Source organism: Oncorhynchus nerka, linkage group LG24 (genome assembly GCF_034236695.1).
Source record: "Oncorhynchus nerka isolate Pitt River linkage group LG24, Oner_Uvic_2.0, whole genome shotgun sequence".
NCBI classification, from domain to species: Eukaryota; Metazoa; Chordata; class Actinopteri; order Salmoniformes; family Salmonidae; genus Oncorhynchus; species Oncorhynchus nerka.
The window spans coordinates 65097235-65114023 of record NC_088419.1 but is presented as its reverse complement, the minus strand read 5'-3'; the positions used below and the strand labels follow the sequence as shown (position 1 = coordinate 65114023).

Below are 16789 nucleotides of genomic sequence, written 5' to 3'. Positions count from 1 at the left end.
GCAGCAGAATTAAATTCAGTATGAGTCGTCAGGCAAGGATTTGATATCCGGCGTTTGTATTTATTAGGAATTCTCTTTTCTGCCTCTTCAAATGTTGTTGATAGAGGAAGAACAAGAGAGACACCGGAGCTGTCTGTTTCTTAGACACAAACATGAAGCTGTGTAGATGTCTGCTTGGCCACAAACACACAAAAAAAAACACTCACGAGAATCCTGATGCCCTCAGTCCTGGGACTGTGACCACTTAAGATATATATATATATATATAGTGCTTTTTTTTCTCCCCCAAATTTCATGGTATGCAATTGGTAGTTAGTCTTGTCTCATCTCTGCAACTCCCGTACGGACTCGGGAGAGGCGAAGGTTGAGAGCCGTACGTCCTCCGAAACACAACCCAACCAAGCCGCACTGCTTATTGACACAATGCCCGCTTAACCCGGAAGCCAGCCACACCAAATTGTCGGAGGAAACACTGTACACCTGGCAACCGTGTCAGCGTGCATGCGCCCGGCCCGTAACAGGAGTCACGAGAGTGTGATGTGACAAGGACATCCCTGCCAGCCAAACCCTCCCCTCTAACCCGGACGACGCTGGACCATGGGTCTTCCGGTCGCGGCCGGCTGCAACAGAGCCTGGACTTGAAACCAGGATCTCTAGTGGCACAGCCTTAGACCACTGCACCACTTGGGAGGCCCTTCACTTAAGGTTTTTAAAGAGGAGACGGATGTATTTTTCTGGTTACCCCAAGCGGAGCGGCAGGGTAGCCTAGTGGTTAGAGCGTTGGACTAGTAACCGGAAGGTTGCAAGTTCAAAACCCCCGAGCTGACAAGGTACAAATCTGTCGTTCTGCCCCTGAACAGGCAGTTAACCCACTGTTCCTAGGCTGTTATTGAAAATAAGAATTTGTTCTTAACTGACTTGCCTGGTTAAATAAAGGTTAGAAAAAGCTCTAAAGAGCACTAATGCCAGACTCCTCTTCCCCACAGATTGAAAGGGGACTATTCTTTAGCTTAGCAAAGTACCTGTTTTTATTTGATTTGCTCAGGCACCTCTTTAGCCACCAACACTAAGCAACTTGCTTTTATATTGATAGCGAACCACCTTTGATCCTAAAGGAATTTCAGAAAAAAAGGCCCAGACTTTGGTCTCTTTAAAGCTTGTTATGTTTTTACAGTTTACACTTTAGACAACGCTGGGGTTAATGTGTGTTAATGGCTTTTCTTCACATCCCTGTACGATACATTTCAGTTGAGAAACAGGCGTCGTCCAAAGGCGCCTGCCAAACCATAGGACATGCTAAGACCAGAGCAATACTGAGAGAGGGGAGTATATGATTTACTTACTGTCCAGCAGTGGTTATGGATGTGTTTTATGAGTTGTAATATTGTAAGGTTCAACTGCTTTGGTTAAGCATTAGTTTTCAGGTATTTTTGAGGAAGTTGTTGGGTATTTCATTTCTGTATTTTAGCCAAGCTAACTTCCAGGCAGTGAAGGGACTGTTCTTGATTTGTTATCAGCAGGTATGGTCAGGCAGGCTAGCAGGCAAAGCCTTTAAACAATGCTAGTTGAACAATTCATATCACTCTACTTACTGGAAGCTTCTCCCAAACAGTTGCTGTTTTGTGCTGCTATATCCTGCTTTTTTAAAGCCCCTCCAGGAGAATATTTAACTTTTTTTAATCTGCTAACAAACTTTCAGAGTAGAGGTGCACTGGTAGTAAAAATCTTTGTCCGAAATAGGTTACTGGTGGAAGCTGAAAACTGTCATACTGTGCTGTGAAGTTCTGCTCTTTTGTCATTTTCTATTTTAGGAGGCAGAGACAGGATTTGTTCCAAGTGTCCAAGACTTCGAAAAGAAACTTGCAGAGGCTGACGCGTACCTACAAATTCTAATTGATCAGTTAAAGGTGAGCCTTTTTCACATTTGAGTGACTAAGTAGGACAGTGACTTTCATAATAACGGTGACTGACTCGTCACTGCATCATCGATGAATATGTTTTTATTCGGCTCCTGATTTGAGTGTATCCTCTTCAGCTTCTCATACATCTCCTCTCTTCCAGCTCTTTGATGAGAAAATCAAGGATTGCAAAGAAGATGAGTCGCGCAGAGTGAGTGATATGTTTCTTCTCTTGTCACCAGAACTTTGGCTGATAATTATTGACTCAAAGATTTTCTGTCAGTTTTTTAGTAGCTGTGATTCACTTCCTTATTGAGATCATGAGTTTAGTTTTAGGTCAGTTTGGAACATTTAAACTCTAGGTTATTTAATATGGTGAAGACGATGACCTGTTCTGTTGTGATGAACATAGGACGCCAACTATAGTTGGTGTGAAATCACTGTTTGGCTGGTCTAATGCCATGATTGTGAAAGAGTTTGAACAAAGCATGTTTCTGCGTTGGTTTCACTGTGCCGATCTTTCTCAGTCAATGACTCACCTAACTTTGAGTCCTGAAGTCTAGTTAAGTGTTAAAATAAAGTCTGAAGTGAAACAGCCATTTTTCATCATGTTTTTCTCCTTTTAAGAAAATTGAAAATTTGAAGGAAACCACATGTGTAAGTAAAACCCCATTTTTTTTTTTTAATCCTTATTTTCAGAATCACCTGTCTGAATTTGAGTGCGGTGTTTCATTCTCTGTGCTGTTTCTCTTTTCAGAGTATGGTAGAGTCCATCAAGCACTGTATTGTATTGCTGCAGATTGCCAAGGTAAAAAGGACTCATTCATTTGACTGTGGTGGGGCTCTCATTGCATCACTGTCATGTCATTGTTGTGAGACCACATCACGGTACACTGCATGTTTTCGCCACGCCAGTAGTTTTCCACTTAACTACAGCCTGGGTTGTTGTTTATTGTGGGCAGTTTGCTTCATTCCATTAGGTTCCATTTTGACATTTTGGAGAGGTGATTCTCACATACGCTCGACAATCTTCGAGCTCATAATGATGTTACCATTACAAATGCTCTGACTTTCTAAATAACTTGATGGCTGCTTGAAAGAGAAGCTCTTCACAAGCTCATATCATCATTACATACAAACAGTTGAACATTCCTCAAGTAACGTTTTCTTCTCAAAATTTTAAGGATCAAAGTAACGAACAGCAACACGCATACGGACTGATAGTAAGTTCTGACGTTCTCTGTCCATTAGAAATATCGAAATCAACCAAACCTCTATCCTTTTCCGATTAATTCACGCTAAACAATAGAAAAAAAGACGAATCAGATCTGTAAAAGTGCATGCCATTTGTTTAGAAAAATAGCTTCATCTCGTATATTGCTCTTTCTTTTCCACGCCACTATCCCCTTTCTCAGCTGAAATCATTTTAATTTTTGTTGCTGATAATAGTGGGAAACTTTACTACTTATTTTAGACACAACATCATTCTGCTTCTTTTATGACACGTTTGTAGGAATGTGTGTGAGTGTGCTTATACCCTCCCCCAAATCGCCATCGATTTTTACTTACTGTGCATGCCTATTGAACCGTCAAGGACTAATAGATGTCAACCAGTCAAAGGCTCTTTACTGGCTTCCCATAGATGTTTTTAAGTCGGAATCCCATAGAATCAGCCTGCCAGGCCAGTCTTCTGACAGTAATCTCTCTGGCCATTAGCCTTACATATATAGACCCTCTTCTAACCATGCCTTAAGCACACTCTAGCTCTAACCCCTTCCCTCAGCCTGCACTAGAGGCATCCTATACTGTTGGTTTCATCTCTAACTAGCGAGGCCACACTGGCTCCACCACGGTGGAGCAGCAATGTTTCTGTAATTGGCTATAATTAGGAGTGGCTGCCTTACTTTCCAGAAAGCACGTGGACAGGGGGAGGGTGGAGTGAATGGAAAATTAGAGAAATCTCCCAAATTTCACTCCGACTCCTGTTCTAAAGGGCAGAGAGAGGACTGAACTTCACTGCATGCCTTCATTTCCTTTATTTTTTTTATTTTTTTAATATTTGCACTTTCCTGACTGTAAAGATCCTTAGTTGACATAGTGACTTCTATCTGCTCAGTAGAGTAGTGTGAAATCTTCCATTCTGCATGGTGCCCAACTTATTTTCAGACCACACTCTCCTTCATTCTCTGTCATACCTCAGTATGCTGCTCACTGTTGTGTTCTGAGATTGTGTAGGACTTGATGATTTCTGACCTCCTCTTGTTCTGCCTTTTGCTGTTGACAGAGTTAGAGGCACAGGGTCAAAGGTATCACTGACCCATAAAGCTATGGCAGCAGTGCACTTTGTATAATGTGTGTACACATGTTTAAGATAAATTGATAAGGCTAGACCACAGTTAAATATACCTAGGATTAAAATCTGTGGGTTTCAAATCTCAAGAACTTTAATAAGAGAGAAGTTATGCCATCACATTATGTAACTCGCTGGAATGTCTTTTTTTTGTCCTAAATTTAGCAGGGTGGAAAATATGTTTGATCATATTAGGTTTTACTGTAAGTGTTGTGATATACAGTGCCCTCTAGTTGTTGTTTTGGCTCTGTACTCCAGCACTCTGGATTTGAAATTAGGTTAAAGTGCAGAATGTCAGCTTTAATTTGAGGGTATTTTCATCCATATGGTGTGAACTGTTTATTACAGCACTTTTGTACATAGTTCGCCCCATTTTAGGGGATTAAAGATATTGAAACAAATTCACTTACAGTGCATTTGGAAAGTATTCAGACACCTTCCCAGGGAGATGACCAAGAATCCGATGGTCACTCTGACAGAGCGCCATAGTTCCTCTGTGGAGATGGGAGAACCTTCCAGAAGGACAACCATCTCTGCAGCACTCCACCAATCAGGCCTTTATAGTAGAGTGACCAGCCTGAAGCCATTCCTCAGTAAAAGGCACATGACAGCCCGCTTGGAGTTTGGAAGCATGGTGGCAGCATCATGCTGTAGGGATGTTTTTCAGCGCCAGGGACTGGGAGACTAGTCAGGATCGAGGAAAAGATGAATGGAGCAAATTACAGAGCGATCCTTGAAAACCTGCTTCAGAACACTCAGGACCTCAGACTCGGGCGAAGGTTCACCTTCCAACAGGACAACGACCCTAAGCAGACAGCCACGACAACGCAGGAGTGGCTTCGGGACCAGTCTCTGAATGTCCTTGAGTGGCCCATGTACAAAAAGTGCCGTAATTTCCAAACAATTTACCCTATATGGATGAAAATACCCTCAAATTAAATCTGACAATTTGCACTTTAACCTCATAGTAATTGTATAATTACAAATCCAAAGAGCTTGAGTACAGAGCCAAAACAACAACACGTTTAACTATCCCAATAATTCCGACTGGCACTACGTAGTTAGATACTTATTAGGTAGAACTCAATTTTCCAATATTTACCGGAAGCAGAGTGAAAGGTAATTGATCTTTCTATTCATTGGCAGTGTGTATTTATTTTGTCCTTATAGTCTGCTCCGTATTGGTGCGTTAAGTGCTACTGCTGGTTTAGGTCCATCTGCAACGCACATTGCTCTAACTACCTATTATGTTTTAAGACTGGCACCATTTTGTCTTGCCCTGTACAGAGCACCATCAACCCAGTGGATGGGATATTTCAGCCTCAGGACACTTCTTTAGTCAACGTAGCCATGCCAACACAGACCACCCTCCCCACAGGTACAGTATACAGAGAGCCATACACACAATCTCATCTACAATCCTATCAGGAAGAGTAGCTCCTCAGAATAAAAATATCCATTAGAGTCCACATACGGATATTGTATACAAAATTGACTATTTGATTTCATGGATATAGATGAGCATTGGATTTAATACTTTCAGATTTTTGTACCTTATAAATGTTTATTTCTTGAAACACAAATCTATAGTGCCCCCTGGTGTGCTTGAATCCTTATTTTTCAGCACGTCCACTTCCCAATGTAGGGCAATCTAAATTAAGCTTTCTCTGAAATTGGACACAAATCCAATCCCAAGGTCGAGACCCCGTGTCAGCAAAGTTTAACATTTTAACAGTCACAGTTTAATGGATACCTATGACTGCTTTGCAGGTTTAAAAAATAATAATGTAAAGCTTGCTCTCAGGTCTGTAATGACATTGTCTGTTGCATTATAAAGTAGTGTTCTCATGCCAGAGCCTTCTCCTTTTTCTTGTCTCCTTTCTGTAGATGGCTCCAAGATGTGTAAAGGAGAACAGCGGCCATCCACTCTATCAGTGGGGCCTGTTGTCACGGTGATGGGCAGCCTGCAGACTCCGACCCCCAACAGCACAGGTCAGAGGTCATCACACTCTAGTGGTCAGGTTACCCACACTTACAGTTCCTTCAGAAAGTATTCATGCCCCTTGACTTATTCCACATTTAGGTTTTTTATTTTTTATTATTATTTTTTTTAAATGTACCCCTTTTTTTTCCTCCCCAATTTCGTGGTATCCAATTGGTAGTAGTTACAGTCTTGTCTCATCGCTGCAACACCTGTACGGACTCGGGAAAGGTGAAGGTCGAGAGCCATGCGTCCTCTGAAACACAACCCAACCAAGCCGCACTGCTTCTTGACACAATGCACATCCAACCCGGAAGCCAGCCGCACCAATGTGTCGGAGGAAATACCGTACACCTGGCGACCTGGTCAGCGTGCACTGCACCCGGCCCAACACAGGGGTCGCTAGTGCGCGATGAGACAAGGATATCCCTGCCGGGCAAACCCTCCCTAACCCGGCGCCGCCCCATGGGCCTCCCGGTCGCGGCCAGCTGCGACAGAGCCTTGGCTCGAACCCAGAATCTCTGGTGGCAACAGCTAGCACTGCGATGCAGGGCCTTAGACCACTGCGCCACCCGGGAGGGCGAATTTAAAATCTATTACTTTTTCCCCCCGCATCCATCTACACACATGACCCGATAATGACAAAGGGAAAACATACTTTTTATTTTTTTCATTTACTGAAAATAAAATACAGAAATATCTCATGTACGTAAGTATTCACATCCCTGAGTCAATACATGTTAAAATCACCTTTGGCAGCGATTACAGCTGTGAGTCTTTCTGGTTAAGTCTCGAAGAGCTTTGCACACCTGGATTGTACAATATTTGCCCATTTTATTATTTTCAGAATTATTAATGCTCTGTCAAGTTGGTTGTTGGTCATTGCTAGACAGCCATTTTCAAGTCTTGCCATAGATTTTCAAGCAGATAAGTCAAAACTGAACATTCAGTCTTCTTGGTAAGTGTAGATTTGGTTGTGTGTTTTAGGTTATTGTCTTGCTGAAAGGTGAATTCATATCCCAGTGTCTGATGGAAAGCAGACTGAACCAGGTTTTCCTTTAGGATTTTGCCTCTGCTCAGCTCCGTTCCACTTATTTATTTATTTTATTCTGAAAGTCTCCCCAGTCCTTAATGATTAGATTACAAGCATACCCATAACACGATGCAGCCACTACTATGCTTGAAAATATGGAGAGTGGTACTCAGTAATATGTATTGGTTTTGGCCCAAACAACACTTTGTATTCAGGACAAAAAGGGAATTGCTTGGTCACATTTTTTACAGTATCACTTTTGTGCCTTGCTGCAAACAAGATGCATGTTTTGGAATATGTTTTATTCTGTACAAGCTTCCTCCTTTTTACTATGTCAATTTGGTTAGTATTATGGAGTAATTACAGTGCTGTTGATCCATCCTCAGTTTTCTCCTATCACAGCCATTAAACTGTTTTCAAGTCACAATTGTCCTCGTGGTGAAATCCCTGAGCGGTTTCCTTCCTCTCAAAGGGATATTCAATGTCTGCCTTTTTTTTTCTTTTTTCACCCATCTCCCTGGTCGAATGGTTGAATCTGTTTGACATTCTGTTTGACTGAGTGACCTTACAGATCATTATATGTGTAGGGTACAGAGGTGAGGTAGTAATTTAGAAAATCATGTTAAAAACTATTATTGCATACAGAGTGAGTCCTTGGAGCTTAATTATGAGACTTTTTTAGCAAATGTTTACTCCTGTACTTATTTAGACTTGCCATAACAAAGGGGTTGAATACTTATTGACACAAGACATTTCCAGCTTTTCATATTTAATTAATAAATAAATAAAAATCAAAACATCTTTTCACTGACATTATGGGGTATTGTGTATAGACAAGTGACCTGGCTGTAACAGAACAAATTGTTTAAAAAGTCAAGAGGTGTGAGTATTTTCTGAAGGCACTGTAGCTTGCAGCTGTACTCGGACAAACATTTCACTCTGTCACCTAGAACTTGCATTTAGGGCTTGAGTATCCACTCAGTGGGAATGTCACGTCATAATCACCACACACATAAAACACTATTGACTTTTTTAAATGTACTCAATTGTATTTTTCAAAATGGTTTTTCATTAGGTTTGTGTCTCTTGCTAGAAACCGCTGTTAGCAACAGGAAGTTTTGTTTTACTGCTAGAATGTCTGGGGTGTATGTGAAGCAAGGAGAGCACCTTAGGTACTTTCTCCAAATGTCATTATTCCTCTGGCTTGGTGGGTCCTGCCTGTTTTCAATCCTGCTGATGCTGCTGAATAAAAGCTGAGCTGTGCACTAAGGAAGAATCCTGGGAGCACACATTGCACTGCAGGGGAGATTATGCAAGGAATAAACTTCTCATGGTTCTCTAACAATATGGGAACAGTAAGAACAGAAAAATGGTGTCCATATCATCACTGAGAGGAAAAAAGCTGCATAGAGCCTCTGTATGATTTTAGTTCAAAGCAGTAAACAAAAATAGCCATTTTTGCTATACTTGGTTTAGGCCCATCTCAGCTGGGACCTCCTGCTCACCCCCACCCTGTTTTCTCTATCTCTCGGTCTGTGTTTCAGGGAGTGGCCCCTCGGCGCCCAGCAGTAGCGTTGCCTCTCCCAGTCACATGACCATCACCTCCCACTCGGTCCCTGACTTCTCTTACTCCAGCAGTGAAGACGAGTTCTATGACGCTGACGAGTTCTCCCAGAACAGCACGTCTCCCAAACACTTCCTAGAGTGAGTATTTACTCTCTTTATCCATCCACACAGCAGTTTACTGGGGATTACAGGGACAAAGGACTGTGATGGAAATGGTCCACCTGACCACATCCTGGCACTCTATTTCATGATTTTATTGATCCTTTGTTGTCGTTGTACATTTGTGAGTTGTGCTTGTATACAAATGGCAATTTCCTGAAACTGGTCTGATTCAACCCCATGTTAAATACTTGATGGGTAGGGCTGTGGCGGTCATTCAATTTTGTCAGCCGGTATTGTCATGCAAAAGACTGCCTGTCTCACGTTAAATGGCTTTCACATATACACGTTTAGCAGCTCCAGGCCTCCATGCATACAAGCCGCTGATGCGCGCCTTTGGAACATCCACATATAAACATTCTAATAAATCAATTGAATATATACCATCACAATAAATCCATTATTTATTTCAGGCAGGTCAAAAAACCTTATGAAATGAAGAAAATGTATTTCAGAAGAACAGAATATGAGTTGGCCGACTGTATGTCATCTGGCTGTGGCCATGCCATAGGCTGTAGGCTTGTTCATTTAGCTGACAAGATATGCCTAAGTCCTGTGCCATTATTTTATATTATATGATTTTATAGTAAAAATAATATAATTGCACCTAGCTGAATAAAATGGCTATGTAGAAGTTTGAGCTCTGTTCCTTCCCTCGGGCTGCACACACTGTTCTCTCATCAAGTGGTCATATTTTCACACCTCAGACTATTTTCTTGTCTTTACTAATATGTCAAATTTGTTTAGATTTAGAAAGGCCCATTATCCAATGGGCAGGAACGGGCACAGGCAAAAAGGCATCCTTATGCACTCAAATAGGCGGTTAGTTTTTCAATCATGCAGGGTAGGCTACTCCAGTTATTTCACTGTATACATCAACCCCTGTTTGAGGAGCATGCAGCCTCTTGCTGCACGACAGGTGATATTCCACCCAAACTCTGCATGCCATGGGCTCTCCAACCATGTTCCTGCAGCTAGCCAGTGCTTCATTTGGGAAACCAGGTGAAATCTGTCAGGGAACATCGGTAATAGAACGTTTGGAGCAGAGCATAAGGTAACCAGTCCATCCAGTATGCATCATAATGCAGTCCACACTCAAAGGCAATGAGGCAACACACTAAAATGTGTTTAATGTTGGAGTGTAGGATAGACCAATTATGTACCAGAGACACATTCAATCTTCATTTTTTTTTAAATGTTGCCGTGCGTAATATGCGGTAGGCTATTTATTGCATCACGGAAAATTATTATTTTCATTTGAATTTTTTCGTCCTTGATCACATATATAGTGTTTGAATTAATTATCACCTAAGAAAGCACTGTCTATTATGTTGTTAGGCTTTGAAACAACATCCACAACGACCATGTTTTCCACTCAGTTTCAACCTGTTGTTGAACTTCTTCAAATTTTAAAAGCACATACTGTTTTGATAAGTGTTTGATGTGATTTTCATTTGCATTGATGTCAGAGTGGTTAGAGAGACAATAGAGCCCTGAGTACCAGGCCAGTAGGACCTGATGGTAGTTAGCAAGTTGGGTACTACCAATGCATGTCCAGAGTGCATAAGAGGAGATTACCGTACGGTCACGTGGAATTTTACTGCGGTCATGACTCGACTGCCGGTGTGGCGGTAATGCGGTCTCCGCACAACCCTAGGTATGGGAAAATGCAACTTGTCATAAGCTGATTGTGTTTTACTGGAGGTGTGTTTTAATCCTGTGCCTTAATGGCATATATTTCCTATTAGGTAATCAGTTATTTCTTTCTGTGCATCCCTCCACCTTCATCTCTCCCTCCATCCTTCTCTCTGTCAGTCCCTCTAGGCCTTCTGCTGCTTTGCCTCACAGCGATGATGGAACAGTGCTGAAACGACCAAACACTAACGAGTCCCTCGACTCCTCCATGTCTAACGGCACCACTGACGCAGGTGACACACACACAAACACATGCACATTGCCCTACTTATCCTCACACCTGTCTACCTCCAACAATATCCTACAGTGAGACCCAATAGTATTGGGACAGTGACATGTTATTGTAAGGGTGAGAGGTTAGCATATCTTGGGGGTATGATGTTTGTGCGTCTAACTTTCGCACTCATCATTATTCACAATTCATTCAGGACTATCTGTAATCATGGTAGCATCCATATTAATGTACAAGTGTTTAGAAACATTCTATTCTTATTTACAATAAAATTCACTCAAATGACACCATACATTATTTACCATTCATTTCTATTGGGCACAAAATAATCCGAAACACAACCAAAACTAACAGCAAATGCATCCAACAGATTTGTAGAGTCACAAGCTTGATGTAATCATTGCATGCTAAGAATATGGGACAAAATACTAACTTGTGACTACTTCAATACACATTTGTTCAAATACTTTTGGTCCCCTAAATGGAGGGGCTATGTACAAATAGTGCTGTAATTTCAAAACGGTTCACCCAATATGGATGAAAATATCTGCACTTTAACATCATAGTCATTGTATAATTTCAAATCCAAAGTGCTGGAGTACAGAGCCAAAACAACAACACAATTGTCACTGTCCCAATACTTTTGGAGCTGAATGTATTTTTATGTAACATCACATTCTGTTCCCTTTGTGGCTGATGTTTTCTTCGGTAACCGAAAAGAGGATGTCAGGCTGTCCTGTATCAGTGGTGTAGGTGTTTTTAACTGTCTGCTGTCTGCTCTGGTCAGATCAATTTGACAGCCATGATGATGAGGCGGAGGATCAGGGGGAGTCTGTGGAGGAGCACAAGAGTGTCATCATGCACCTGCTGTCCCAGGTGCGACTAGGCATGGACCTCACCAAGGTAAGAGCTCTGTGTGTCTGTCTGTCCTTCTTGTCACTGTCTCTTTCTCTTTTGCTAACTGTTTCTTTATCTTTCCCTCTCTTCTCTCTCCTCAGGTGGTCCTCCCCACATTTATCTTGGAGAGGAGGTCTTTGCTGGAGATGTATGCTGACTTCTTTGCACATCCGGATTTGTTTGTCAGGTACGTCACTTCAAATTCTCTCCAACAGTTTCCAAAAATAAGGAAAACATTTTGTTTCAGAATCCCATCCATGGCATTATGAACAGATCTTTGCTTAGTTGGGGTCATAACCTTTGATCCAGTGGTGTGACGGCTGATGTTCTCATCCCCAGTATCGCGGATCAACTGGAACCCAAAGAGCGCATGGTGCAGATGGTAAAATGGTACATGTCAGCCTTCCACGCAGGGAGGAAAAGCTCAGTGGCCAAGAAGCCTTACAACCCCATCCTGGGAGAGGTCTTCTTCTGCCACTGGGACCTGCCTTCAGAGAGTGAGGAGCCCACTGCAGTGGTGAGCATTGACAGAGCCCATTTTACCATAGTAAAGACTGACCATTTATATTCATATGATATGATTTCTAAGTAAAACTGTAATCAATGTTAAGTTTTGTAATATTGAGGCAAGTTTTTTAATTTTTTTAATCAATTATTTACTAATAAATCAATGCTTACCACCAACCCCTCAGGAGCCATCGTCAGAGGGTCCAGTGCCATGGTCTTCAGCCAACAGTGTGTCTTTTGTAGCAGAGCAGGTCTCTCATCACCCCCCCAGTGAGTCTCCCCACCCAGTCAACATTACAGACAGCTGACAGAGAACCAGAGCCATGGAGTTAACTGTACTGTTGCCTTTCCTCTTCCTTGTAGTTTCTGCATTCTACGCAGAGTGTCTGAGCAAAAAGATTCAGTTCAACGCCCACATTTGGACCAAGTCAAAGTTCTTAGGAATGTCAATTGGAGTCCACAATATTGGCCAGGGTAAGACATCTCTTCAAGCACTTACGTAGTCCATAAATGTGTGTCCTCACACACTTAAAAAACCTTATGGTCTTCTGTGTGTTCTGATATGTGTGCTTCGCTCTCTCTCCTGTAGGCTGTGTGTCCTGTCTGGAACATGACGAGCACTACATACTCACCTTCCCCAATGGCTATGGCAGGTAGGCTCATGCTTTAAACGTGAATAACACAAACGCACTCACTCACACTGTCTCACGTTTGTTGTTCTGGAAATAATAGTCCCAGTTAACTTATTTTGAATTGAACTCCAGTACAGCGCACATGATTTACTGTATGTAAAGTGAGTGTGTATAAATGGGTATAATATGTTATCAGTATTCCCTGACATGTAATGGGTGCTCCTTCTCTCTTCAGGTCGATCCTGACTGTCCCATGGGTGGAGTTGGGTGGAGAGTGTAACATCAACTGCTCCAAAACGGGCTACAGTGCCAGCATTGTGTTTCACACTAAGCCCTTCTACGGGGGCAAGAAGCACAGGATCACCGCTGAGATCTTGTAAGGGGATTTTCCTATTTTTAATCATACATGTAGTGTTACATGCTGACCCCACCCCTCGCGTTACAAAATAAATGTACACATACATGTTATTCAATCATTGCATTCAAACTGCTCGCGCGCGTCATGAGCATCTCTGTAGCCAGGCACTAAAATAGAACCAGGTTCTATTTGTGATGCTTGACTCACTGCAAGTCCCGTCTCTCCCATCTCCTCATTGGTTTTTAGAAGCATATACCCACGTGGGTGTGGGTATGAACATGAACTGAGGTCCACACTCCAGCTAAATTGGTGGTGGTAATGCACCTTAAAGTTGGTTGCCAACTGCCATATAAAGTCCAAAGAAGATGACTGAAGGAGGAGAGATTACTAGAAACTAACTCGGGTCACCATTTTATCTGTAGATTAATTGTCGGATTAGAGAAACTTTTGCATTTCAGGTAAAATAACAACCTAATGTTTATATCCTAGAACTAGCTAAATTGCTATAAATGTTTAATGTTTTTCAACCTGTCCCCAAATTAATATAGTTGGTTCTGAGTTTTGATATTTCAACCTGTGTGTCTTGATCGCGTCTGGTGTGGATGGACAAAATCAACATGCGGACGCACGCGCGCACCCGGTCTAGTCAGCATGTTAGCCTGTTCTTGCTTTATTTACTGTGCTCACAGCAGTATATAGAAATCAGTTTTTGTTGTGATGTTAGATGTGTTCTAAAGGTTTTGAAAAGCAAAAACTGGTTCTCAAAGCCAAAACTGGTTCTCAAAATGTTTTATTATATATTACAAATGTGTTTGTTTGCAGTCCTCCCAATGACAAGAAGTCATTCTGCTCCATTGAAGGAGAGTGGAATGGAGTTATGCACGCTAAGTGGGCATCTGGGGTGAGTTGAGTTTAGAAATGTGATCTCTGCTTGTTGTCAATGTGGGATTTTCAGGAAAGGATTGTTCTTTTACATTTTATATCTGACCTCGAAACACTGAAGGTTGACCTCGTATATTAAAATCAAAATAGAGTTGAAAGTGTATCTCTTGAATCCAGGAAAACTCCTTGTTCATTGACACGAAGAAAATGGGCTGTATCAAGAAGAAGGTGAGGAAGTTGGAGGACCAGTTGGAGTATGAGTCCCGCAGGTGAGAAGCCTCTCTCTTCATATTATCATGGCCACAGAACTACAGTAATAAGTATCTGTTTTTAATTTGTTCTGTCCAGTCCCCTTTCTGGGGATGTGGGGGTAGTAGCTCCTGTCATGGCATCCAGTTTAATGGCGCTATCAATCCAACCAGGCACTAAATAATCAGATTTTAACAACTTATTTTGTTTGGTCTGAAACCTCGTCACTGTTTTGTGTCTGACCCTCAGCCTGTGGAAGGATGTGACGGTCAGCCTGAAGTCGAGAGACATCGATGCAGCAACGGAAGCAAAGCACAGGCTGGAGGAGAAGCAGAGGGGGGAGGCCAGGGAGAGGAAGGAGAATGAAATGCAGTGGGAAACTAGGGTGAGTGTGCCTATTCTTATCACACATCTCCAGAGCCCTGACAGCAATATTAACAGCCACCAGTCCATATCAAGGTTAATAGTTCACGGTCACAATTGTTTAATATGTCGATGGAAAGTATATGACTCATAGGGTGCCTCGCTTGCTTGTCAAAGTATTTGTGAATTGCAGATGTAAATGTTAACCTGTACCTTTTGGATTTTTGAAAGAGATGTTGTAGTCCCCAATGATTAAGTCTCCATGTTTACTCCCTGCAGTTGTTCCATGAGGATGGAGAGTGCTGGGTCTACGATGAGCCTCTACTGAAAAGAAGTGGATCACAGAGGCACTGAGGCCACAGATACAGATCTCGGAGTCTTAATAAGAACTCTCTTTCAAACCACTTCTTATCCAGGCCTTGGAATGACTGATGATTGAACATGATCACAGCTTTGCATTTTCAAAGTTCAAATGGAATGAAATTAAGAAGAAACATCTACGATGTAAAAAAGAAAACCCCTTGTTTTCGCCAACACCACCTCCACCTCTCCATCCCCTAAACGACTAAAAGAAGCATAATAACAAAACCAGTACCAATGCCCTTCGGCTACACAAACAAGCTCTCACAATCTGTCAGGAGGATCCCCACGAGGGTCCCTGAGGGGGAGGGTGTTTTGATTGAACAATCCTTGAAAAACAGCATTCTATATCTCAGGGAAACTGGTGACTGAGGAATGAAAGCTGTACCTCTGGGAGTTTGACGGCCTTATGGTAGAATCACAATGGGGAGAACTTGGCTTGCCTACAACTAGCTACAGCTGTTTATATATAGATACATATGATGAATATATATTCTTTTTTATTTCCTTTCTCTTTCCTTATGGCAATAGTAAATATTTGAGGAAGTTAACTCTGTGGCAACACATCAGGAATCATTCCATTTCCCCTGCTACATTTGTCCCCTCTCAAGTTCGTCGATATTGCCTTTCCCAATGTACTAACTTACCATCTAGTGTGTGTTTATCTGCTCAAGAGGACCAGAAGAACCCAGGAAGTATGCATTTGCAAGATAGACAGAAGGTGGAGTCGAGGAAGAGGACTTGTCTCCATGTTGATTATTTTCCCTTTTGGCATTTATGAACAAATGTATGTTTTGTTTTGTTTTTCAGATGATTGGGTAACATGTTAAGGAGCTTTAATGAGAGTAGGTTTTATTGAGTGCTGCTAGTGTCCAAATTTGGTTGAGGGTGCAAAATGTGCTTTCCAATTGTTGTTCAACAGGAAAGCATATAATAGTCTCATGTCTGCTTTCAAAATAATGGTTAATTCCCAATTCAGTGCAACATCATTTTAACCTCAATAAGCAGATGTTTGGATAAGTACCTAAAATAAAATACAGATTTTTTTTCACTTGAGCATATGAATCATTAGGTATGTTTGTGGGTATTCTTTAGCGAATCCATTATGTGCAATATTGTAAGCTAAAGTCAGATATGTTCATTTACCCCTCAGAAGACATTTTTATCAATAAGCAAGGCCAGGTTATACAGTACATGAATTGACTTTTTGGTCAGCGGAAAGGAGTTGTGACCGAAACAATGTGTAGGGATATAGAACACATTCCTGCTGAATACACGCATGCGATGATTGCCTGCGGTGAAAAACTCAAATTCAGGTGGATTTTCATCCTATTCTCTCTAAAGTAGGTAAATACTGTGTCTTCTAAAATAATAGAATTTACAGAGTTTACACACAAAAAAAGCCATTATTTTTTCATGTTATGTCTTTGTAAATTAATATTGAATTGAGGCCTTGCCATACATTTCCACAGCACTGTTTCGCTTCAAAGGAGCAATCAAAACAATGTATTTTTTATTTCCTTGAAATCATAACACTCGATTGTATCGCATTTTCATGTTCATTGATGCAAAATATTAAATCTCCCTGAGTTTACCTCTGTTTAGTGTTTGACACCCTTCATTAAAA

General features: G+C 41.6%; 1 protein-coding gene across 4 annotated transcripts in view; it reads left to right on the top strand.

Moving 5' to 3' along the window:
- Positions 1-16756, top strand: part of LOC115108432 (oxysterol-binding protein-related protein 9-like) — a 46377-nt gene extending 29621 nt beyond the window's left edge. For 2 of the 4 annotated variants that reach the window (XM_029632744.2, XM_029632746.2), the window contains 20 exons: positions 1812-1907; positions 2062-2109; positions 2526-2555; positions 2656-2706; positions 3083-3121; positions 5536-5626; positions 6136-6240; positions 8807-8966; positions 10803-10915; positions 11702-11817; positions 11913-11998; positions 12151-12328; positions 12504-12588; positions 12682-12792; positions 12908-12971; positions 13186-13326; positions 14131-14209; positions 14368-14459; positions 14689-14824; positions 15082-16756. In XM_029632744.2, the coding sequence (XP_029488604.1) occupies positions 1812-1907; positions 2062-2109; positions 2526-2555; positions 2656-2706; positions 3083-3121; positions 5536-5626; positions 6136-6240; positions 8807-8966; positions 10803-10915; positions 11702-11817; positions 11913-11998; positions 12151-12328; positions 12504-12588; positions 12682-12792; positions 12908-12971; positions 13186-13326; positions 14131-14209; positions 14368-14459; positions 14689-14824; positions 15082-15156 (1896 nt within the window). In that variant the 3' untranslated portion in view covers positions 15157-16756. Of the gene's footprint in view, positions 1-1248; positions 1324-1811; positions 1908-2061; positions 2110-2525; positions 2556-2655; positions 2707-3082; positions 3122-5535; positions 5627-6135; positions 6241-8806; positions 8967-10802; positions 10916-11701; positions 11818-11912; positions 11999-12150; positions 12329-12503; positions 12589-12681; positions 12793-12907; positions 12972-13185; positions 13327-14130; positions 14210-14367; positions 14460-14688; positions 14825-15081 lie in introns of those variants that run through there. The other 2 variants (XM_065009056.1, XM_029632745.2) reach the window with 2 other exon arrangements.
- Positions 16757-16789: the final 33 nt, after the last annotated feature.